Source organism: Cupressus sempervirens, chromosome 4, assembly GCF_028749045.1.
Source record: "Cupressus sempervirens isolate cs-2001-9-10 chromosome 4, ASM2874904v1, whole genome shotgun sequence".
Taxonomy (NCBI): Eukaryota; Viridiplantae; Streptophyta; class Pinopsida; order Cupressales; family Cupressaceae; genus Cupressus; species Cupressus sempervirens.
This window is the reverse complement of record NC_143121.1, coordinates 873,001,301-873,027,222: the sequence shown is the minus strand read 5'-3', so window position 1 is coordinate 873,027,222 and position 25,922 is coordinate 873,001,301. Positions and strand designations below refer to the sequence as shown.

General features: G+C 42.2%; 2 protein-coding genes across 5 annotated transcripts in view; one reads left to right on the top strand and one right to left on the bottom strand.

Annotated features, from left to right (window-relative positions):
* The window catches only part of LOC149564183 (zinc protease PQQL-like), a 244,349-nt gene that overhangs the window by 171,032 nt on the left and 47,395 nt on the right, over positions 1–25,922 (top strand). For all 4 annotated transcript variants that reach the window (XM_089827248.1, XM_089827245.1, XM_089827246.1 and 1 more), the window contains 2 exons: positions 2,380–2,490; positions 2,593–2,670. In XM_089827248.1, coding sequence (XP_089683374.1) covers positions 2,380–2,490; positions 2,593–2,631 — 150 coding nt within the window. In that variant the 3' untranslated portion in view covers positions 2,632–2,670. The remainder of the gene's footprint in view (positions 1–2,379; positions 2,491–2,592; positions 2,671–25,922) is intronic.
* LOC149564184 (uncharacterized) lies at positions 15,047–17,654 on the bottom strand. The gene is made up of 8 exons (XM_089828305.1): positions 17,536–17,654; positions 17,236–17,438; positions 16,998–17,134; positions 16,595–16,837; positions 16,238–16,459; positions 16,043–16,135; positions 15,602–15,892; positions 15,047–15,466 (listed from the first exon to the last, which is right to left on the bottom strand). Exons 1-8 carry the CDS (start codon positions 17,652–17,654, stop codon positions 15,047–15,049), a joined length of 1,728 nt encoding a protein of 575 aa, XP_089684431.1.

The window sequence follows — 25,922 nt, the reverse complement described above, 5'->3', positions numbered from 1 at the left end:
GCCAACATAAAATAGTCAACCACAATCCTCTACCATGATTGTACCTGGTAACAACATCTCATCCCTTCTACATGAAGAAAAATTAACAAATCATGTGAGTAATGGCATAGACAACCCAAATCCCAAGCCACAAATATGAATATACAGCAATAATAAAATATCAATGGGAAAAGAAAACTCGTATCCAAGCCATAAATGCAACCTATAAGTATAGACCGGTTACAACACTGCACAATTTGTAGACCTAACAAGTCATCATACATATCCAAACCAAACACCAATAACCATATCAGCATGAGACCAATCTAAAAAATATATGATGAGTATACAATGACATCAAACTCCAAAACATACAATGTCATAAACTTTTAATGTCATCATAATCAATTTATATCATAAAATGCTCAAATCAATATATCACCAAATAAATCATGCCAAACTTGCACCAAATCCAAACCAATGTGTAGAGATTTCCAAGAGCTTTCCATTGAGTATTCGAAGTCCATCAATATATCGTAAACCACTAAAATCAATATACCACCAAATAAATCATGTCAAACCTGCACCAAATACAAACCAATGTGTAGACATCTCCAAGACCTTTCCATCGACTATTAGGAGTCCAAAATCCGACTCCGTATGCCCAAATTTGTGCTCAAAACAAACAACATCTAAATTTTGGGCTCTTAAAACCCGACAAAATTTCAAAATCACATAATCAAATATGTACCAAGTTGTAGTGCTCTGAATTAACTTTCTAATGACTATAAGAAGTCCAAAATCTAATATCATGAGTGAAAGTTATGGTCGTTTTTCCAAGACAGCCTTTTTACCACTTTCAAAGTGATTTTTAGCTCTCTTTTTCGTGACAAAAATTTTGAAAAGATTAAATTTGACGACTGTTACGCTCTGAAACTAAAAACCTTTTGCATTTTCTATTAATATGGTCAAACTATTATATATCAAAATTTATGAAAAAGCTGACCCCGATCCAATGATGAGGTCTATTTTTTTCTAGATCACTACAGTAAGCTCCTCCCTAAAACCCTCATATAAATGAAACATCCAAAAAACCATTTAGACCAATAATTTCACATGCCCAAAAATTTGTCAATAACCCATTATAACAGCAAATCCAAAATCCTCAAATCTACAACAAACAATCCAAAAAACCCATAATCTTGCCCTTTATTTTATTCTTTCATGCATTCTCATGGATTCAATCTAGGGTTACAATAATAAAACCATAGCTATGATACCACTTGTAAGGAAGCATGCAACCAAAAATATTATTGTTTCCACGTAATCCATAGTAGATCTAAAACAAATAAGAAATTAAAATCAACGTGCAAGAGAATAGACAACATATCCACAAAAATGTGACACAAAATATATTCTGGGAAACCCTCCCCATTGAGGTAAAAACTTAGCCTCTAACAGCATCTATCACCATGTATTATTCAGCAAAAATATCATGGCAATACAAACATGGAAGCCTTCAAAGCCATAGCCACAACCAAACAATCCATGTGAACAAGCATGAATCCACACATCTCATGTCATGCTTCCAACCTCACAAATGCTCCCTTTGGCTAACATGTCTCGCCTTGTCTTGCTCAACTTTCTTTTTTGCCTTCTTTTTCCTTTTCTCTACAACTACCCTTGTGGTTCTTATATAGTAGCAAGCTCCCATGAAACCGCCAAGTGGTATTATATAAACAATGTGCTAGAACTATGTGCTACCAAACCCCCATTGACCCACATTTAATTTTTTTTCTTCCAATATTAAATAATCACATCAAATATTATCATAATATTACAATACAACTTGTCAAGTATATCTCATGGGAATCTCTACATTTTGCACGTCCATCTACATGCTCCTAGGTGCAACATTACATAATAAAATAAAACAATACAATATAAACAATATTATGTAATGTGTGCAAAACCCATTATCTCAACACCACCCTTTGTTGTCATCCCCAAATTGAGGCCCTTTTTTCCCATCTCAAAAAATCATCCAGGTGTCCCCTATCCCAACATCCACCACCCTCCCCCCAATTACATTTTTTTATACAATAGCAATATTTGATAAATTCTCCTAATACAATAGCAGTATTTAATTGCATCAAAACATAAATTAGAAGTAGATGAATTGTTACATCTATGGTTGTCCATTCTCTAAAAGTAATTAATTTGTTTAAATAAGGGTCTTGGTGTACTAATTGCTACTTTAGGTAATTTTGTTTTTGTTTCTATAGATTTGCACTTATGTGCTAACTTAAGATAACTCACAATGTTGTCATGTCCTTCTACTAAGTATTTTTCCCTACCAGCTAAGTATATAGTTTGTTATTCTCCTCATTTTGCATGTAGGTTGATCATTCGTTGGATGAGATATTACATCTACAAGAAGAAGGGCCTTCGGATGAGGATGTGTCAACAATGCTTAAAAGTGAGGAAAGCATACATCAAAAGGCTTTACAGGTAAAATTATAAAAGAAATGTTGTCACTATAACAGATTCTAGTTTCACTTGGACTATTAAAATTATACTTACATTTTTTGATGGTTAATTTGTTTATTACAGGAAAATGAATATTGGCTTGAAAATATTATGCGTGGTTAAAGTCGATCCTATGCTGGTGATCTAAATGCATCTCTTAAGGTAATGCAAAAGTTTGATTTTAAACTCTTAATATGTGGACTCTCTTTAACAGCATCATAACCTAGAGTGTGGATATCACATTGAGACATATTGTACTGTCTTTTAATGTTCAATTTTTAAATTTCTTTGTTTAGTACAATTAGTTCTATCCTATCTAATTATCAATATCTTTCATTTTTATTAAGTAATGCTTTTAGTCAATATTTTTGGAGCATTTGAAGGTTATTATATATTTTGTATTAGCAATCTATCTTTGGTTGCTATTAGCTTGTTGAGTTGGCTATACACAAGCAAGATTAATGCCCTAGAAGATAGATAGATCAAACTCCAAATTGGTTTTTGATAAATACTAGGATAAAGCCCTAGATGAAAGAAGAAATGATATAGAGAACAAGAAACACATTAAATAGGGAATTAACATACAAATAAGATAAGATAAATTTATTAATATCCAACATGAGACCACAAAGGGGGTCTAAGGTGCTCTGAAAGCATACAAACAAGGCAGCCACTAACAACAGGAGAACCAAACTACCGAATAGGAAAGACTAGAGGTCCTTCCTAGGCAAGGAAAAGTCCAGCACCAAAGGAAACAAAGTGTTGTTGCTGAGTGTACCTGTTGCAGTGTCTCACAGATCTAGTGTGACTAGACATAGGAGTGCTAAGTGGTCTCTTCGTGTCCTAGGATGACGACATGGGTCAGAAAAGAAGGTGATAAGATGACCTGAAGCCTGACTCAAAGGGAAAAAAGTTGCGAAGTGATCGCAAAGTAGTGTGGGCTGCCAGAGGTAAAGTGCAAGGTACCGTTGGTCAATGGTGTATCTAAAAATTCCTCATTATATTGACTTCCCACTCTTTACATATTTCAAACAATTTTTTTTATGCAAAACCTATTGAATTATATGAGAATCTCAATATCCATTTATAAAATTTGCCAACCTGAAAGTAGTCAGTCTCTTAATGTTTCTTCTCCTTCCCAAGAGATGTATGGCCCCCAACATGAGGTACGAAAAACTTTAGTGCAATATATCTTAGAGTGGTGGCTTCACCATTGAACTTTGAATGACTTTAAAAACAAGAACAGCATTGAAATAAACTATGTAATATACAATGCAATTAATATATCAAACTGAATTATTACATTGTATTCATTCTCAGTTACATTCTCATGATATAATTTTGCATATAAAGATTTCAGAATATGAAGGAAAACTCCGACAACCTATAAACTAATGCTCTAAGCCAAGATCACAACCACAAGTTCTCACAGAGAGAACCATTCATCGAAATGAAAATGGATTGTCTATGAGATTATTTACAATGTAAAATAAACTTGCTTATAATGGAAGGACTAACAATAGGTAGATGCTGTTAGAAAGGACAGAGTTGTCGTTGCACCAAAAGATTGACCAATTAATGCCCGATGTAACTACCTAAACAGAAATTTAAAACTACCTAATAATAAAACATTAATTAGTAAACTTAAGCAAGTAAATAAGTGAAGACTTATTTACTCCACCACCCCTCTCCTAAAAACAGATATGCAAATGGATATAAGTGATAAGACAAGTGATAAATGGAGGTTTTAATACCAATGCCCTCCAAGAATTAGACACGTCATGAAGATCCAAATGATGTCCCCCCATAGGAGGAAACTGTTAGGATTAACCACGGACTGAAATAACAATTACATGCAAATATAACTGTAGTTGGAATAAAGTAACTATTATGTTTAGTACTTGTTAAAGCTAGTCGGGCTGGGTAGTTAGGAGGTAAGGGAATGCGTCAGTTGGTTTCCAACCAACCGACCCTTCTATAAGTACTTGGAATATTGTCAATGTACGCATGTTGATTTTGGTATTAATAAAAGAAACCATTTCCCCGCCTACTGGTATTGTGGTATTAATGGTACATTCTATGTTTTACTTTATATGTATCTTAATTGTGTTATTTTGTATGATTAGCAATCTTTGTAAACTTGAGTGATATTTCCACTACATTTTTGGCATCGTTACCTAAGTCCGAACTTGGAGGTCAGCAACTATGGAGTAATGGGAAGGGCCTTTGTAATGCTCATCCAAGTAAAAAATAGTGACAGGAAGAGGAGGAAATAAACAGGGAAGATCAATTGACACGTGATCTGGTGACAGCCTGGGAAGTTGTGGTCAATCAGTACGTACGAAGGGAAGTCCGTGAGAGAATGTCCCTGAAGGTACGATACGTGACAAACTTTCAATGCCACTAGCGATGTATGATCTCCTAGGAGAGATTCCTCGCCTGTTAGCACGCAATTTGTTACGAGTAAAAGAGAAAAGACAATAAAATTGATTCATGCCCCTAATTCCAAGAGGGTACAAGGAGAAGAAACCAAGGAAGAAGTTGCCTTGAGGACATTACGTCTCCAGCAGCAGAGGAGAGACGTCGTAACTTGAAGGGAGGACAAGGGGAGTCCACGACAATCCAAGAAGGGTTGATCGAGCATACAATCAAAGGGATAGAAAATTTGATCATCTCGGAGATACCAGCAAGGAAGTTGGGATCCTGAAATCCAAAGACACCTACAGGGATAAATCTCCGACAAGAGCAAAGTCAAGAAGAAGATGATACTTTCAGTAGTTCTTCCTTGAGAGTGAACAACCAATCGGGAGGAGGTGTTCCATTGGAAGAGTTCCATCGGGAGGAAGCATTCTATTGGAAAGAAGTGTTCCATCAGGAGGAAGTGTTCCATTGGGAAGAAGTGTTCCACTAGGAGGGAAAAAGACCCACATAATGGCAATAGACAAACAAAAATTGCCAAGGTTCACAGGGGATGGCTCGGAGGACCCCGCCCGCTACTGTAAAACATGCATAACAAATATGGCAAGCCAACGGATAAAATGACCCAGCTGAGTGGCTAAAAGCTTTCCCTGCTACACTAAGGGGTATAGCCATTGACTGGTATACCGATCTAGAGGCAGCAAAGAAAAACAAATGGAGTAATATCCGTTCAGCCTTTGAGGAAGAATTCATACTCCTGAGAGACGATGATGAAATAGTAATTGAGATTTATAACACAAGACAAGCAAAGAGTGAATCCGTTAAAACCTATAGTAGAAGGCTAAAAGTGCTAATAGGGAAACTTGACAAGAAGCCTGCAGATGGACTAAAAAAAATGGTTCATTGAAGGATTAACACCATCCTTAGGAAAAAGATGAAAATAGTTCCACCAGCAACCTTTGGGGATGCGTGTACTCGTGTGATGGAAATAGAAAGCGAGAACAAAACTTCCAAGGCAAGAAGGCATGGAAGCGTGAGTGAAACTTTCGAAGAAAGCGAAGAAGAATCAAAAACCATCCAAGCCCTGAGAAAAGACTTGAGGTGATTGATGCAGTGGCATGGAGGAAGGAAGGGAGGGAACTCTAGTGCACTCACTGTGAAAAAGAAGGCCATACAACAGGAGCATGCCCAAAGAAAGCATTTTGTGAGATTTGTCAGGTACTTAGGCACACAATTAAAGATTGTCCCTACAATTTAAAACACAGAGTGCTCAAGTATTCCTTATCCAAGGGGAGCATTCTACACCACCCTCCACTCCTTCGAAGAATGCAACTATGAAAGCCTCACCAGGGGATACAAAAATAACAGAGAGGAAGTAATAATAATAAAAACAACAACAGCACTAACAACACGCCCCAGTGTCCAATCCAGCATGATTCCAAGGGGAGGCCTATGATCTAATGTAGGAGATGCAATGAATGGGGACATTTTGCATGAGATTGCCAAGGCGAAGGAGGACAAAATGGAGGGATACTCTATAAATGGTGTGGGCCAAGCAATAATGAGGATGTGAATTGCCCAAGACAGAAGGGGGTAAATATGTTAGATATTACAAAAGGCGAGATTCTTCCAATCACCAGGATGCAAGCTAGAAATTAACCTACCTAGATGCTACTACAGAGATGGAAAGATTTTAGGAAGCAAAGAAAGACATTCAAGATAGCATTGGAGAGGAAGGAGAGACAAGGCCAAAAAAATGTACTTCCAATACGGGTGTACCAAATATTGTGAGGCAAGTATCGGAAACCACTATCTCAATAAAAATCTCTAGTTTATTAGAAACATTACCCCAATTGCAGGTAGCATTAACTCAAGAAGCAAACCTGAAAGGGACAACCTCAAAGAAAGAGGAGAAGTACGAACAAAAGACAATACCCAATTCACTATAGTAATGGGTAGAACACCAGTGGTAGTAGAGATGGAGATATTAGGGTGCAAGTTTCAAATACCATTGTTGGTGGAGGTTTCAGCGTAAATGTTTTAACAGAAGAAGCATGGAAGGACATAGGGAAACCTACAATTTGGCCACCGACATTTCAACTAGTGGGAGCCAAACAACATGGAATCAAAAGTATAGGAACCTTGATGGGACAAACAGTCATAATTGGTACACAACATTTTTTTTTGGATTTTGTTGTTACCACTTTAGAGAAGAAAGGGTACGATGCTTTATTAGGTAGAGAATGGTCGGTCGCAGCAAAAGCTACCCACAACTGGAAATGGAACACTCTATCTATTGAGTCTGAAGGAAGAAAGTACATCATAAATCTTAGGAACCAGTCAGTAAGTCAAGACTTGTTATCAGACTTCGAGGAGAAGACTATGAAGGGATGGAACCAGATGAGGAAGGAGTACTCATACTAGGAGAATGCTCAGATGATGATACAAGTTCCCTTAATAGATTATTCCACTGGCAAATGGGAGACTATGAAGTTTTCCACGTAGAATGTGATATGTTGCAAATACAAGAATCTGAGTCTGAAAAACCTACCTGGAGGGGTGCATGAAGTGTAAAGAGAACGGGGCAATAAGGTTATCTACTCTAGATAATAAATCTATGGGAGACCTAGTAAACGGGTCTAAGTTAAAAGCATATGAAGAAAGGAATAAATAGGTAACCGACTATGTTATAAGTATGGAGGGAGGAAATGAGCAAATAAGAAAAGCAAAAAAAGCATATGAAGAAAGGAATAAACAGGTAACCGACTATGTTATTAGTACGGAGGGAGGAAATGAACAAGTAAGAAAAGCAAAAAGTGGCCTAATAGAAAACCTTTACCCTAACTCATATAAAAGGATTGATTGACAAAACATCACCATTATTGCCAGTCTACATATAGCAGTCGTACTTGGAAGCCTTTATATGGAGGTCGTACTACAATACTTACAAGGAATAGCCATACAAGCCATACTAGCCATACGAGAAAGAGGATCCGTACACAGGAGAGGAGTCGTACAAAGGAGAGTAGTATCCATACAAGTAATAGTTGTACAAGAAGCCACAACTGTACAAGGAGCCATATCCGTACGAAGAGCAGCAGTTATACAAGGGGCAATAACAGTACGGAAAGACAATAAGGGAGTATGAACGAAGGAGGCATCCGTACGGAAGGAGGTAAGAAGGAGAAAGGCAGCCGTACTCACCATCTCTAAGGCAAGAAGCAACTCAAGGTCGTATGGTGGTAGTTCAGAGACACACCTAGGTAGTACTAAAATGCCATGAGGAAGAAGTTTGTTACAAGCAGTCACATGATAGGAACGGTTGGTACAGGTGGCATATACAAACAGTTAAAGAAATTTTGGAATTGATGCATCACCACACAATACTGAAATTAAGCATAAGAAACTCGAGCAGAGGGAACATTATTGACTCCAAAAAAAAGCCTGTGGCACTGAAAGCAAAGAAAGAGTTAAGGAAGATGGCAAAGGGGAAAGGTAAAATAGCACAGAAAATCATTGCGGAGAATATCACATTGGAAAGTGTGATGGGAAGCGAGTGCAAGACCTAGTGGGAGAAAGCAAAAGAGAATCATCCTCTGAAAAAGGCATTGTGCATAGCCGAGGCAGAAAAAATAATTTTCATGCCAATTTTGGAATTAAAGGAGTTTGAACCTATACTACAAAATTTAATCACAGGATATAATAGATCATGCCATAAATCTATAGTGCAAACAGTCTCTTATTCAGCAGAGGAAATAAGTAGGGTTTTTGGAATTGTCAATAGAGGGAAGGAACTAGAGAAAAACACTTATTACAGTAGAGGACAAGAAGAAGTGGTTGAAATTAATGTGCTGAAAAGATCTTTCAAGTTTGGAATGGGAAGGAATTTTGAAGAATAGTAAGGCTCTCAAGAAGGTTTTCATTGTAAATGATGAATGGAAATGTATTATAGATTTGGTGAAAAGTAAACTCACAGCCAGCAGCCATACTTCAGACATTACCCTCTGGATGTTGCTCATGGTGGATGGATTGTATAAAGGGCAGGAATATAACTGGGCTCAATTTCTTTCTAACAAACTTCGGGAATCCATGGAGTTGAAACATAAGGCCTTTTACATGCCACATCATGTTGTGGCTTTATTTTTAGGAGTACGAACTCAGGTGAATAGCGAGCATCGAGGGACATTTATACCAGCCAATAGGGTGGAACCCTACAAGCTTGCTATGACATACTAGTTCCATATGGACACCATGAGTGTAGGATCTCACAATGGTGGCGAACCAAAAAGAAAGAAACTGAAACAGGTAGTAGTGGCTAAGACGCTTGAAAGGGATGAGGATGACGAAGAGAGTACAGAAGAGAAAGCCAGCGATACGAATTCATCTTTCTCCGACTCCCAGGAGGTAGAAATCTGCCTAAGTCACCTATAGGTGACTCCATGGGAAGCTACTTTCTTACCAACCACAGAGGGGCCACTTCCAACTGGAATATCAAAATCTCCGGAGATTTACCATAACCACAATAGCATGACTAGTGATTCAAAAAAAACTGCTACAAGAGAGATTTCTGAACAAAATCAAGAGAGTTGAAGGAGTAGGTGACAAGCAGCAAATTTTGACATGGGGGGATTCCAGATTATCACTTCCTAGGGTGGCGCAACTAATTTTACTAGAACAACACTCTCGTACTAAAGTAATAGATTTGAGATGCCAGACAAAGTGTGCGCATAAAGTTAGGTTGCAAACACCTTTAAGGCCAGAAGTAGTACATCCAATTGCTCTCGTGGTATAGCTAATAGCAGCAATGGATAAACAGCAAAGGGAAATCCACACTCAGGAAAGTATGACGGTCGTGGCCATGGCGGATACTGTCTTGGAGGAGGTTGACAGGTTGCTTGAGAAAGAAGGCATGGTGTCTTCTCCTCTACCGGGAGTTGCTGAGGAATAGGTAGAGATATAAATCTAGTGTAGGGAACCTACAGACACTGCCTCTTTTGCAGCCAAGGCAAAGTTGTTTCTCACCAAGTTGCATGCCATGGAGAATTCTACTAGGGAACTCATGCAGCAGGCTGGGTCTCAGAATCTGGACGCTGTCATTACAGCAGCGGAAGCATTGGCCACATTTATGCAGATTGGCTGCCATACAAACTGGGGATTATTAGAGCGGGGTGGATATTCAGAGGAGTACATGGCCACTACGTAGACAAGCAATTCTATCATTTCCAGTGGATAGGAACAATCACCACCTCTCATGGAGGCCCTTACAGCTATGGAATTTGTCTTTTAGGGAACCTTCTTGGAACTTCAACAGAAAAAAATCCTGGCTAAGGCTTGGAAAGGCAGAATCTTCAACATCAATGGGAAGCCGAAAAAGTTGCAATGCAAGAAGCCTAGAAAATAGAGAAAGTTGAATTGGAGATCAAGATTGCCATAGTGGAAGCCAAGAAGATGGATGCTTTAAGGGTACTACAAGGTGTTTGGACAAAACTAAAGACAGTTGAACAGGATTTGCAATGGCTACAGGGAGCTCCGAGCACAGGGATGTCCTCCCATCCTTCTTCTTGAAGTCAAAGTTCTTTTTTGTTGTTTTCGTGATCAGGGGTCGTCTGGAAGACGACTTCTTTTTTTGGGGGGATAGATGTGTTGTCTATAAATATTGTGTAGTCAACAGGGTTTTGTCGTTGGTAAAGATTTTGTAGCTGATGGGTTCATGTTGTCGTTAAAGATTTTGTAGCCAACGGGTTCATGTCATCAGTAAATATTTGTAGCCGACGAATAGATTAGTATTGTTATGTAGCCGACAGACCCCTTCGGAAAGGTTCGGAGGGTAGTATTTAGACCCCGTCTGGGATCATTGTAAATCATCTTATCTTATCTTATCTTATCATCAGTTGTATGTAATCTCTTGGCATATGCAAATAATAAACGGAGTACTGTTGTTGTTGTTCTTGTTCATTGTCTGTGTGCATTAATCAATTAATCCATGTGGTAAACATTAGGCGCCATTTCCCTATGAACCTGGAAGGAGGGAGGAATGAAGCTTAATGCCAAATCAGCTTAACAAAGATTGAAATAAGATAAAGGGAAAAGATGGAATACGTACTGCGCAAGAAAATTTAATTTTGGCACAACAAGCAGAATGCAGGAAGTTTCAGAAGATTGCCAACGAGCACCGAAGCACTCAAGAATTGTTGGAGGAGACTCAACAGCGGGTGGAATTGGTGGAAGAAGCAAGGGAGGAATTTTTGAACCTATCTTCGCCAAGGGAAGAGAATCCAGACGGAAGGGAATCGACTTGCATGGCACGGAGTGCCGAGGGAGCAAGAGCGTGGAGTGAACTCTTCGTCCAGGATACACTTTCGGAAGGGACAACTTCAGAAGATCCTTCTTCACCAAGGTTCACAACTGTTGAGACCGTCGGTGTGGGAGCGCAGACTGCCGGTATGGGAGTGAACAGTGCTAGTGTTGTTTACCGTACTAGTTAAAAAAAATAATGCATACAGACAATGAAACAAAATAGCATATAAGAATAGCAGAACTATATTCGCATATGCCAAGATATTACATTATGCTTCTTCCGTTATGATGATTACAACGATCTCGAAGGGGATATAAATACTATCCGAGGAACCTTCTCGAAGGTATCCGTCGACCACATACAACATGTCGGCTACAACAGTAGAACCTTCTTGATACCGACAGAACATTCTTGATACACACATCCCGATACACTGACAAAATGCTCCTAATACACTAACAGGATGCACCGTGACACACTAACAGGATGCACCCGATACACTATTTCTTGACATCATCCCCCCCAAAAAGAAAAGTCGTCTTTCGATGACTACACAACAAAAAACCCAACAACTAACTACATTATTCATAAGCAAAACATCATGGACTTAGAAATCATGAACCCAAAGGTTGTGTCTCCGACTGCGAAGACCGGCTGCGTCGAAGTTGGTACACCTGATCTGTCCGGACCTTCAAATCCACTCTGATCTGAGAGTTCTCTTCCACTACTTCCTTCAGCATCAATGCAACCTCCTGACACTCAGCTTCTTTTTTATCATGAACCTTCTTCACTGAGTCCTTCTGTTGAAGAGCTTCTACCAACCACTGCTCCGTTGCTGCTAGCTATTGTTCCACCTTCTACTTCCCTTGTGCACTTTCCTCGAGCTGTGCTAACAGTGCTGTCCGCTCTTCTTCCCATGCACTCTGTTGGGCAGCAAGTTGGCCGGCTATATCCTCCCGAGCCTTCTCAGTCGTCTCCTGAGCTTCCAGCCTAGCCTCTGCCCGTCTTCTTTCTGTAAGCACCAACTCTGCCAAGAACTTGCTCTGCTCTGTGATAACAGCAAGGCTAGAATGAACATCCTTATCCTTCTCCTCCACTATGGGTAGAGGGCCCATCGCCTATACCCCTTCATCTACTTTCTCTACTGCTGCCGGACTCTGATCCTCCACTCCTGGTGATGCCGGTACCTCAACTAACTCGCTGCTCGACCAAATGGCTTTCAACTGCATGTGCTCTCTCATAGGAGACTAAATGGAAGGACCTCTAGCAACAGGGGCAAGCAGCCGTTGCCTCAAGTACTCACTCGCTCAACTCACTATACTCATCCGGTCCACTGCTGGCACCTAGGGTTCCGCTTCCGGAATACTAAAATCAGCCTCCTAATCCTCATCCAACAAAGTGTCCACTATGGTAACTACTACATTCATCCCAATCACCTCCAGACGAACCTGCTCCTGCATGTTTCCCTGACTGACTCCTCCCTCTGCTACTAGTTTCGCCACAGGAAGTGGCTGAGGCACACTCTCTACTATAGATATGGGAGCCAGTTCCTGAACTGTTGGCTAAGGCTGCGTACCCATAACTATGGCCGCTGGTGATGCTGTCCGCTGGCTCCCTGAAGGTTGTGCAGGCGCTACTACTGTCCGTTGATACAGGATGTAGAGTGACCAAGTTCATCACTACTGGATGCTAAAACTGTCTGAAGCCTAGGATGTGAACGTCTGCCATGGTATGTATGTGCGGTGTTGGACATGCCGGAACTGAAGTAGTAGTCACTGGTGCAGCCGTCAACTGTCGCAGAAAGTGAAGTGGAACTGCTGAAATTACTGTGCCATCCACATCATCTTCCTCCTCATCCTACTCCACCTCTATACCCTCAGAGTCGTCATCCTCCTTGCAAGATGTGTCCTGACAGCCACTATCTGTGTTACCCGATTCCTCCATCTCCTATCGTGCCCTCTTCTGGCCGACGCTCTTCTGACCTGTAGGTGAATCCAAATGCTTCCATTGCATTACCGAAGGCTCACCAGGTACCACTGAACTTGGCTTAACTTCCAATTGCTCATGGGGTATCGTCCTGGCCATAGCTTCTAGAAAGAGTCTAATGGCGTAGTGCGACATATAGAATGTTTTGTGCTGTAGGGTCATGAACTCATCCACATGCGTAGCTAACAGTGAAGCCCAGTCATACACCTTCTTGTTCATGATCCCATTCATCATACTGACCAATGGGAAGGAAATGTCGAATGCCATACTGGATCCTGTAAGCCTATTTTTTACCACATCCATCAGGCACTTCCAATGGCCCCCTCGAATATCGGACTTCCGCAGCCCTCTTCCCTTCGAAGTGTCCATAAGGGTATCCATCTACTGTTGTACCTCGTCGTTACACACCATCCGTATTAGCTACAACTTCATCTCCTTGTTCATCTTTTTGGGTTTACCATCAATCTTGGCTCCACCTTGCGCCACTCCTGGTATACCAAATACTCTCGTAAAATCAGCTGGCCAAAAAGATACCACAATGTCATACCCTAGATATGGAATGGAGCACTTCCGAGAATCCACGCAAGATGCCCTCGAAGTCTTGAATACAAAAAAGTGGCATCCGGATAGCCCACTCCACCTGTGCCTTTCTGATGCTTGCTTTAACCAGGTGAGTATCCGAATGTTTATCCCACCATTTTTGACAGTCCCATCCATTCAGCCCTTCGAAAACTATAGTTCGTGGCATTGTCTGCACATTCGGATGATTCTGCACTTTTGCCCTGTGCTTGCCTTTGTCCTTTCCCCATGGCCGTGCTTGAGAGGGTCCTGCCTACACATCTTGGTTCATGGCTAAATCTTGTTCTAGTTGCTTCCTCCAAGCCCTCTTACCAGCTGATTGCATATTATGGCTTTACAAATTTGTTGAAAATAAAGTTGTTAGGGCAGTTATTCGTCCGTACGGCGACAAAAACCCCTTCTAGATGTGTGTACGGATACTAGCCCTTTGCCTGTGCTCTTGTATGTTGTACGGCTTCTCTCCTCTGTATGTCATACTAAACCCTCCTCTTGAATGCCGTACACCAGCAATTTGAAGCTACTTAGGTCTCTTATACATCTCCAGTCTAGGCGCTTGGAATGATTTTACCACTCCACATTCTTGCATTTGCACAAAATTCCACCTCAAAGAGCAATCTTCTAACTAATACTCAGCCTCAAAGCTTGTGGGGCAGCCCTCCTATGCACAATCTGTACAAAAACTTGTGGGGCAGCCCCCCTACAACGATTGTATATTTGCCTGTAAAGGGTTTTAACCCATACACTTGTTCAACACCTACGCCTAAAGAGCTGTACAATGAATGCTTCCCAACAAATGTGCAAAGAACGCCTCCCAAAGAATGCCCTATCTCCAAAGCCGTACATATCCTTCTTATATTGACACTTGGGAGTCTATACGATGGTCTAATGGAAACTATATTCAACGTCACCAAAATGTCGTACAGTGATTACTTCATGAATTAAGATGGAGGCGTATGGTGAAGAAAGTGTGCAGCCAAATTTATGCCGTATGGTGCTCATGTGTGCCTCCAAATTTGATCACCGTACATACATTCTTGTTTGCTAATGTTCCTAACACCCTTGGTCTGTGAAGGTAATATAATGCCGTACAGTACGGTGACCTTTTTTAAAGATTACCGTACGGTGACCATGAAGAACATCATACGGTGCACTTTATGTTCACTTGCAATGCCATACGGTAAACACTGTACGGTGAATTCTTTCTTTTTCTTTTTCTTTTTCTTTCAAATTTTTGAAGCAGAAAATTCAACTGCTCCTTTATGTGGGTAGCGACGGCTTACTGAGCGCACAATAAATCTTTAACTTGCACCTGTTCACAGTATCCGGAACTTCCTGTCCATCCAATGTCCACAACTTGACCGCTCCATTGTCACCTACCTCGCGGATTTGATACAGCCCGACCCACTTAACTTTGAACTTGCCCGACTTGATCTCATTGCGGCCGTCATACTTCAATACCCACTGTCCAGGTTGAAACTTGTTCAGTTTCAGGTGTTTATTGTGCCATGCCTTCCGCCTATTCTGCATTACCTCAGTCACCCACTGCGCTAATAATTGCTTCTCTTCCAGCCTATTTAATTTGCACAACCGCTCCTTCAAGCTTTCCATATCGCCCAACTTGTTTTCCAGTGCTATCCGCAGGCTTGGTATCATGAATTCCGCTGGTACTACGGCCTCCTATCCAAACATCAGTTGAAACGGCGTGTGCCCCATTGTAACTTTATACGTCATGTGGTAAGCCCAATGGGCTGAGGGTAATTTTTCCTCCCAGCCCTCACCCTCAACCGCGTAGGATTTGTATATAATCGATACCAGGATTTTATTAGTAGCCTCGGCCTGTCCGTTTGCTCTTGGGTAGTACGGACTTGATAATGAATGATAAACTTTAAACTCCATGGTGAGCAGGTGGATAACATGGTTTACAAAATGTCCTCCTCGATCACTTGTTAGCTGCAATGGAATCCCGTACCTAGTAATAATTTTCTCATAAATAAACTTTGATGTGCTTACCGCCAAGTTATCTGACAGTGCGCGTGCCTCCACCCATTTGGTCAAGTACTCCGTCGCTATGGCGATGTATCGACAGCTTCTGGTTCTACTCACCTTCAGAGGTCCGATGAAGTCCAATCCCCATCATTCAAAGAGTTCCTGAGCATGAGAGGGATTCAGAGGCATGAAGTCTCTCTTCAAAGGTTTCCCGGCACACTGACATGTATCGCAAGAAATGACCCACTCCTTGGCGTCATTGTATACCGTCGGCCACCATAGTCCTACCAGGAGTATCTTCCGTGCAATTGTGTCTAGCCCCATGTGTCCTGTCGATTCTTCATGTGCTTCCTTCAGTACCTGTGGGATCTCTTCCTCCAGGACGCATCACCTTAGGATCTGATCGGGTCCCATTTTATACAACAGCCTATTAATCAGCTGAAACATTCGGCTCCATATCACCAACTTCCGTCTTTCATTCAGTGGCATGCTACTTGGAAACTGTCCCGTCGATAGGTACTCGCCTATGCTCGTGTACCACTTCGGTAGTACAGCAATCTGAAACAACTGTGCATCAGGGAAGTCATCATTCACACCGTCTGTCGGCTCTCCTATTCTGATACGTGACAAATGATCTGCGCTTACATGTTTCTTCCTCGGCCGTACGATGATCTTGAAGGTAAACTGCTACAACAGTATTAACCAGCGACTGATCCTTCCTTGAATGACAGGTTTGTTGATCATATATAGTAGAGCCTGATGGTCGACATAGAAGATGAATGGTGTCGCCAGCAAGTAATGACGAAATTTTTGTACTACGTAGACCATCCCCAAAGCTTCCCGTTCGGTCGTACTGTAATTTTGTACGGCTTTTGATAGTAGTCGACTGGCAAAGTAGATCAGGTGATCCAGCCTGTGGGTACCTGTTTGTGCCAGGGTTGCTCCAATTGCAAAGTTGGACGCATCAACATGTACATGAAATTCTTTGCTCCAATCCAGATATGCCAGGATGGGTTCCGTAGCCAACCGTACTTTGAGCCCTTCAAATGCTTCATCTTGATCCTTTTCCCATCAGAATGATTCTCCTTTGCACGTTAACCTATCCAGCGAATATGCTACCTTGGCAAAAATTTTGATGAAGTGTCTGTAATAGCCTATATGTCCAAGGAAAGATTTTACCTCCGTTACATTAGTAGACGGCTGCATCTCCAATATCACTCACCTTATCCGGATCTATCTTCAACCCCTCCTTACAGACTATGTGTCTGAGCAAACTTCCTTGGGGAACCATAAACCTGCACTTCTTCAAGTTTAGGGCCAGGCGCGCGTGTTGGCATCTCTCCATACATTCGCCCAATGCTGCCAAATGTCATCCAGAAATGCCTTGAAGTTTCCGACAGACATCTTATCAAAGATGTGCAGTATGATCCACTGGAATGTCGCAGGCGCATTGCACAGACCGAATGGCATCCGATTATAGGCGTACACCCCATCTTCTACGACAAAGGTCATCTTCAACTTATCCTCCTCTGCGATTGAAATTTGATTGTATCTGGAAAAACCATCCATAACTGAGTAGATCTCATGTCCCGCTACCTCCTCCAGGATGCTGTTTGTGAATGGGATTGGGAATGGATCCTTGATGGTGACTGCATTCAGGCATCTGAAATCGAACAATATCCAGATCTGAGTGGTATCCTTCTTTAGTGAGATTACTATCGGGGACACCCATTCGCTAGTCTACACCTTAAAGATAATGCCGGCCTCCAGCATCTAGTTGATTTTCTCCGTAACCTGTGCCGCATAGTTCTTGTTCATCCTGTAGGGCTACTTCCGTACAAGTACTGCGCCTTCGATCAACAAGATGCAATGCACACATAGTTCTGGGGGTACTCCTTTCAGGTCCTTGAATGTCCATGCAAACACATCGTTATACTCCAAAAATATCCTGAATGTTGTTGCCTTCAGTACTGGGTCCCAGTTATCTCCCACCAGTATGTTTCGTGGTTCGGCTTCATCTCCTAATTTCATGGTCTACAGCGTGGCTTCATTATATTTGATGGGTTCCCCTTTAGTGAACTTATGTGTAGGTGTCACATCCAGTGGCGCATCTCCTTCCTTCATCTCGGTGAATTCCCTTGGAAATTCATCAGCACTGTGTCCTTCCTCTATCGTCAATACGTTGCAACTCTGAAACAGTTTATAGTCCTCTATCTGCCAATGGTAAAAACCATTTGCTGAATCCAAATCGTCATCTCCTTCCAATCGTAGGACTCCCTCCTAATCTGGTTCCATACTCTACTTCCTTTCATCCTCTTCTCCTTCGAAATCTGACGATAGAGCTTCTTCGCCGACCATTTGAGTGTGTAGATCAATGACGTACTTTCGGCCTTTACTTTCAAGTGATAAAGTATTTTTCTTCCAATCGTGCTTCGCCTTGGCTTGTATCAGCCACCCTCGACCTAGAATAGCATCATATCCTTTCCACTTCAGTGGGATCATGACAAAGTCCAACAGGAACGGTTGTGTTCCAATCGTCACTGGTTGCACTGTCAGGACACCCAATGGCTTGATTCCATGTTGATCGACTGTTAGCAACTAGAAGGTAGGTGGCCACAATGTTGGCTATCCCAACTTTTTCTAGGTATCCTCTGGTAGCACATTGACATTTGACCCTCCATCCACAATCGTGTCCGTTAGCACAATCTCGAGAATGCCCATTTCGTCAACTGTCAGATAGCGTCCGGATGAAATAGCTAATAGCATCGGGTCTTCCGCACTTGCGCCCCCTTGTTTCTCCTTTTCTTGTTGTGTTGGTTGCTTAGCAATCGGAACTATATTTGTGAGTGTCGTATGGAGTTGAGGCATAGTGAGCAACAGATCATTTATCCTGATGGGTACCTCAGCTTGCAATATTTGTCGTATGATGTTCTGTTCTGCACAGTTCCGTACGGAGGTACCAGGCGTGTCCTTCAGGTGTGCCATTTCTACTTGCGTTGCTCTCTAGATCTCTGCCCATGCTTCCTCTAGTCTCTTCTTTTCCTTCGTCGAATCAAGGTATAGCTTCGCCTGCTTCCGAGTGATTGCCAAAACTTCTTCCTCGTCCGTCCCGACGATAATCAAGTTTACTCCAGACTTCAAGCACTTAACATCGTCATGATTGCCAAGTCCACACTATCGGCATAGCAACTTCGATATGTTCGCCATTGTGCACAATCGGGCGAAGTGACCCCACAGGCATGCACGGCATTGGACTATCGGCTGGCCATTCGCATCATACTGGATTCGACTTCTTCCACCATTATTGTTGTTGCCGCTATTGTTGTTGTTTTGACCACACCAATTATTTCTGTATCCTCCTAACGTGGCACCCTCCGTACTGTTGTTCCCGCTACCTCCAGACGTGGACACTTCCTGTGCCAGGAACACTTGTTGCAGTGTTCTTGTTTTTAGGTTGAAAGGGCATTCTTTTATCGAATGTCCCATAATCTGGCAAATTTCACAAAATTGATCTTTTGGGCAGGATCCCTTCGTATGGCCTTCTTTCTTGCACTCCGTGCACCATAGATCATTGCCCTTAGTCTCCTTGTTCATGTTCTTGAACTCCATCATCCGAATCATGTCCTTCTGGAGGGCGCAGACCTTCTTGCTGTTGCCTTCATCATCGTTGCTATCTTCTCCTGAAGATGCATTGTCATCTGAATCGGATGAACTATTCTTCTTCTTCTTCTTGGTCTTCTGCTCACTTTCTAGGTTCATTGACCGATTGTACGCTTCAGTGTATGTCGATGGTGGCACGATCTTCATCTTCTTTCGCAGCTTCGAGTGAAGCCCTTCAATGAACCATATTTTCTGTAACCCATCAGCCGGCTTATTCTCCATCTTATCGATCAAGTCCTTCAACTTCCTCGCGAAGACTCAGATTGTTTCATTCTTCCCCTGCTTAGTATTGAATATCTCCACTACAATTTCATTATCATCGCACAAGAGTTGAAATTTTGCAAAGAACTCTTTTTTAATGCTATCCCAATTGTTTAACTTTTGTGGATCAGTATTAGTAAACCAATCGATTGCCACACCCCATAGGGTTTCCGGAAATTGCCTCATCCATTCGTTTGTATCCATTATGCCATTGGCCCTCCAAATCGTTTTGCAGGTTTTACAATGTCGGATGGGATCAGCTGCTCCATCACCATCAAATTTAGGCAACTTCTCCTTTGGTCCTACCATCCTAACACCGACGCTTGGTATCTCGACAGCTGTGCTGTTTGGTGAAGAAAGGACTCTGTTCAGCGAATCTGTCCCTTCTGGAAGTGTATCGCAGATGAAGAGTTCACTCCACGCTCTTGCCCCCTTGGCACTCGGAGTTGTGCGAGTCGATTCTCTTTCGTCGGGATTCTCTTCCCTCGGCGAATACAAATTCAAAAACTCCTCCCTTGCTTCTTCCACCAACTCCACCTGCTATCGAGTTTCTTCCAACAATTCCTTCATGTTTCTGTGTCCGTCAGCAATCTTCTGGAACCTCCTTCTGCGTTCGGCTTGCTGTGCCAAAATTAGATTTCCTTGTATTGTGTGTATTTTGTCCTTTTCCTTCAGCTTGTTTTTATTCTTGTTCAGCTGATTCGGCACTACTCTTCATTTGCCTGCCTTTCCAAGTCCATTGGACAATGGCGCCAAATGTTTACCATACTGGTTAAAGAAAATAATGCATACAAACAATGGAACAAAATAGCAGATAAGAATAGCAAAACTATATTCGCATATGCCAAGATATTACATTATGCTCCTTCTGTTATGATGATTACAACGATCCCGAAGGGGATATAAATACTATCCGAGGAACTTTCCCGAAGGTATCCGTCGGCCACATACAATATGTCGGCTACAACAGCAGAACCTTCTCGATACCGACAGAACATTCCCGATACACTAACAGAATGCTCCTGATACACTAACGGGATGCACCCTGACACACTAACGGGATGCACCCGATACACTATTTCTTGACAAGTGTTGCAGGACCGAACAACACCCGTGCCCAAAATCTAGTAGTGATGGCGGGACCAAAGGAAAAGCTGCCGAAGTTTGATGGTGATGGTAGAGCCAATCCGATCCAACACTGTAAAACATGCGAAATGATCTAGAGGGCGAATGGCATAACTGATACAAATGAATGGGTTCGGCAATTTTCGACAACCCTACAGAGTGTCTCAATTGATTGGTTCGCCGATGCAGATCCCCAAAAATTAACCACTTGGGACGACCTAAAGGAGGAGTTTATTGCAAAATTTCAACTACTCTGCGACGACAATGAAATTGTAGCAGAGATAGACAATACAAAACAAGGGAAAAATGAAACAGTCCGAGTCTATGCCAGGAAGTTGAAGGACTTGATCAACAAAATGGAGAATAAGCCAGCTGATGGATTACAGAAAAGGTGGTTCATTGAAGGCCTACACCCAAAATTGCGAAAGAAAATGAAGATCGTGCCACCATCGTCACCAACTGAAGTGTACAACCGGGCACTGAACTCGAAAAGTGAGCAAAAGACGAAAAAGAAGAAGAAAAAGAGTAGCTCCTCTGAGTCAAATGACGATTCCTCCTCGGAAGAAGAAAGCAGCGATGAGGAAAACAGCAGCAAAAAGTTCCAAGCCCTCGAGAAGGACATGATCCAAATGATGAAGGAATTCAATAACATGCAGAAAGAAACAAAGGGAAGCGAACTATGGTGCATGGAATGTAAGGCAGAAGGTCACACAAAGGGCTTCTATCCAAAGAACCAGTTCTGTGACATCTACTAGATCATGGGACATTGCACAAAAGAATGCCCCTTCAACATAAAAACCAGAGGACCTCAACAGGTGTTCCTAGCACAGGAGGCTTCTGCATCCAGAAGGAGCGGGAACACAAGCATGGAGGATGCCACGTCCAGAGGATATAGAAATAATAGATGTTGGCAGAACAACAACAATGCAAATAATAACAATAACAATGGCAGCCTGAGTCGAATTCAGTACAATGCGAACAAGCGGCCGATCATTCAATGCCGAGCCTGTAATTTGTGGGGCCACTTTGCCAGGGATTGTACAACGGCGAACACACCAAAATTATTATGCAGATGGTGCGGACCCGACGATCATGAAGATGCCAAGTGCCCGAAGTCTCGAGTAAATCTAATCATCGTCGGAACAGACGAAGAGGAGGTGTTCGCAATCACACGAAAACAAGCAAAATTATACCCCGACCCTGAGGAGGAAAAGAAGAGGCTAGAAGAAGTACAAAAGGAAATTGAGAAAGCAACACACGCGAAGATATCTCAGTTGAAGGACACCACGGGCACCTCACCAAGGAACTGGGCCGAGCAAAACATTGTACGAAAAATACTACAAACGGGGGTACCTGTCAAAATCAATGATCTGTTGATCACAATGCCTCATCTCAGATCGACACTCACAAATATCGCGCCAGCGGCTAAGTTACCAGGAGAACCAGGAAGAGAGAAGGAAACTGCTGCCAGTGGAGAAGACCCAGTGTTGCTGGCACTCGCATCCGAACGGCATCTAGTGGTCGTCGAGATGTGGATTCTTGGAAGTGTGCTGACGGACACAATTTTCAACGGAGGGTCCAGCGTGAACATCTTACCCGAGGATACCTGGAAGAGGCTGGGACAATCGACGTTGTGGCCACCTACATTCCAGTTGTTGACAGCAGATCAACATGGCATAAAACCTCTCGGCATCTTGATGGCACAATTGGTAACAATTGGCACACAGCCATTCCTGCTTGACTTTGTCGTGATCCCGCTGAAGAGAAGAATACGATGCCATTCTGGGCTGCGGATGGCTTATTCAAGCCAGAGTTAAACATGACTGGAAGAAAAACACTATCACTTGAAAGAAAAGGGAGGAAATTCGTCATTGATTTGCGCACCCAGATGGTGGGGGAAGAAGCTTTGTCCTCAGATTCTGAAGCAGAAGATGAATGGAGGCAGCATGTGGAACCAGATCAGGAGGGAGTCCTGCGGTTGGAAGGAGGATCAACAGACAACAATTTGGATTTTGTCAATGGTCTTTACCACTGGCAGATAGAGGACTACGAACTCTTTCCGAGCTGTAATATTTTAAGGGTGGATGAAGGTGAGGAAGAAGAGGAAAATGAATGTCCGAAGGAATACAGAGAAGTGGAAGAAGGAAAGGCAGTTCTGGCTAAAGCTGAGGGGAAGAACATACAGTAAGAACCCAGAAAAAAGAAAGATCCCACTGTACGACTGCGCAGAAAGAAAATGTCACGACGAACCATTGATATATTAGAAGGGTGCCGGCAGCAAGAAAAACACATCGCACGGTCTGCACAGGAAACAAAGAGAACAGGCTTAATAAAAACTTCCGCCATAAAATCAAGAATACAGTTATTGACAGCAAGGGATGGCAGCCGACAAAATTGCAGACACAATGGGCCACAAAGGTGATACAGAATAGATGCAAGGCGTGGCACGATAAACATCTAAAGCTAAACAAGTTTCAGTCGAGCCAGTTGATGTTGAAGTATGACAGACGAAATAAACCAGGAAAGTTTAAGGTCGGATGGGTCGGACCATACCAGATTCGGGAGGTAGACGACAATGGAACAATAAAATTGTGGACCTTGGATGGACAAGAAGTGCCTCAACAATCAACGGGTCGAAGCTGAAGATGTACCATGCCAAGCAGACTCCGTCGTCGTCGCAGAATGGCCAAGCCCGAATGACTCCCTCGTTGTCATAGGATGGCGAAGTCTGGAGGAAAGGGTTGCATTGTGATTGCGGGTTGTCTTCATTCTCCCTCGATGACATCTTCTTCCACCCCTGGTGGTGTTCATTCTTCTGCGGTTTCCTTTATTTCCTGCAAACTTCTCTATCTACAGATGGCTCCCTAGTTCAGCGGGTTGTGTTGTTATGTATCTTTCCGCCGGTCGCATTGTGATCCCACGAGTTGCAGTACTTGTTTATTTTCACTAAGGTTTCATTCTTCTATCTGCGGCTTCATTTTTCCAATGCTCATTAGCCTCCTTGGCATGCAAGAGACATTACCAAGTAGCAGACAGAATCTACGGCAGGTGGTGTAGCAACAGAGCAGTTAAGTAGGAGCCAACCAATTTTTTTAAAAAGAAAAAAATGACGACAGATTGAAGCAGTTCGGAACGAGTAACGCAAGTGCTAAAAGGAAGGGAAAGACATAAACAAGTGGAAAATGCAAGCAGTTGCCAAAAGGAGTGTGGGATTGAAAGAAAATCACGAAAATGGTGTTTTGTGTGGTTTCAAAAGTGCTAATTTGGTCTTGGCAGCGAGGGGCGCTGCCCATCAACCCTGCCCTATATCACGACAAGGAGCGCGCCCGGGGTGTTGCCCCAGGACCCAGCAGGGGCGATGCCCCCTAGAACCCCAGTCGCTACTGTTATCAGTCGTGAGAAGTGTGACCAGTTGGTGAGACCTGGAGCTGCTGCAGGCATGGAGTGTCTATGTACCAGAGGCACTTGGAGTAGGTGTTGGATGTGAGGCTGTCATGGTAGATGTATAGAGAGCTCGGGAGGAGTTGATCATCCAGTTGAGGGCAGTGCAGCGACACTTGGCTCAGTGTACCCAGGAGTTGGAAGCAAAGAAAGTAGCATGGGTGGCTATCAAGGTCAGCTTGAGGAGACAGTATGGTGTTAGCAGAGGCTACAGATGCAACGTGACTAGTTTGATGCAGGCACAAGACGAATGTGAAAGTGATGTGACGGAAATAGATCTATCTTGTTGTAGTTAGTCAATTAATGTATTTTGTTAATTTGTCTCGGATATTTTGTAATTGTCATTCGGAGATGACTTTTTCTTTTGGGGGCGATGATGTCGTCTATAAATATTGTGTAGCCGACAAGGTTTTGTCGTCAGTAAAGATTTTGTAGCTAACGGGTTCATGTCGTCGGTAAAGATTTTGTAGCCAACAGGTTCATGTCGTTGGTAAATATTTGTAGTCGACAGACAGATTAGTATTGTTATGTAGCTGACGGACCCCTTCAGGAAGGTTTGGCGGGTAGTATTTATACCCCGTCTGGGATCATTGTAAATCATCTTATTTTATCTTATCATCAACTGTATGTAATCTTTTAGCATATGCAAATAATAAACGGAGTACTGTTGTTGTTCTTGTTCATTGTCTATGTGCATTAATCAATTAATCCATGCGGTAAACAAGATGTAGTCAAAATAAAATAACTATTATGTTTAGTACTTGTTAAAGCTAGTCAAGTTGGGTAGTTACGAGGTGAGGCAATGTGTCGGTTGGTTTCCAACCGACCGACTCTTCTATAAGGACTTGGAATATTGTCAATGTACGCATGTTATTTTTGGTATTAATAAAATAAACCATTTCCTCACCTACTGTTATTGTGGTATTAATGGTATATTTTATGTTTTACTTTATATGTATCTCAATTGTGTTATTCTGTATGATTAGCATATCTCTGTAAACTTGAGTGATATTTCCACTCTACAATAACCAATATTAGAAAATAATAAATTGCACAAAAGAGAACACAAGACAGAAAGATTTAACATGGTTCACCCAATCCCTGGGCTATGTTCACCAACAAGAAGTCCAATATTATTATTATCGAGTCATTACAATGTGCAATCCCTTACAACTCAATACCACTGCAAGAAGGTACAATCTCATCATACATTATGAAATCCCTAACCCTAAGCCATTTTATACGAGCATTTTGCCCCTTACAAAATTATGGCCAGAATAAGTTGTCGAATAGGAAAATAACAGCCAACACCTTTTACAATAGTAAATTCATTTTTGGCTTTGAGGGTGTTGCCCCTGAAAACCCCTGCGAGGGCGTTGCCCCTCGACCCCACCCTGTACTATGAAAGGGAGCGCATCTGGGGCACTAGCCCAAGACCCCACAAAGGGAGTTGCCCCCAAACCCCCATAATAATAGTCTGAGGGGAACCGTGCCAAGTAAAGGGGAAACATTAACCTCTAAGTTTGATAAGGCTCCACATCACAACAAAAACAAACCCATGTAGAAATGTCAACATGCCTTTCAATCTAGATAAGAAATAGTAAGAAGTTGTAGATGATCTTATGTCTCCTTGTCCATGTTGATGAAGTCATGTAATCAA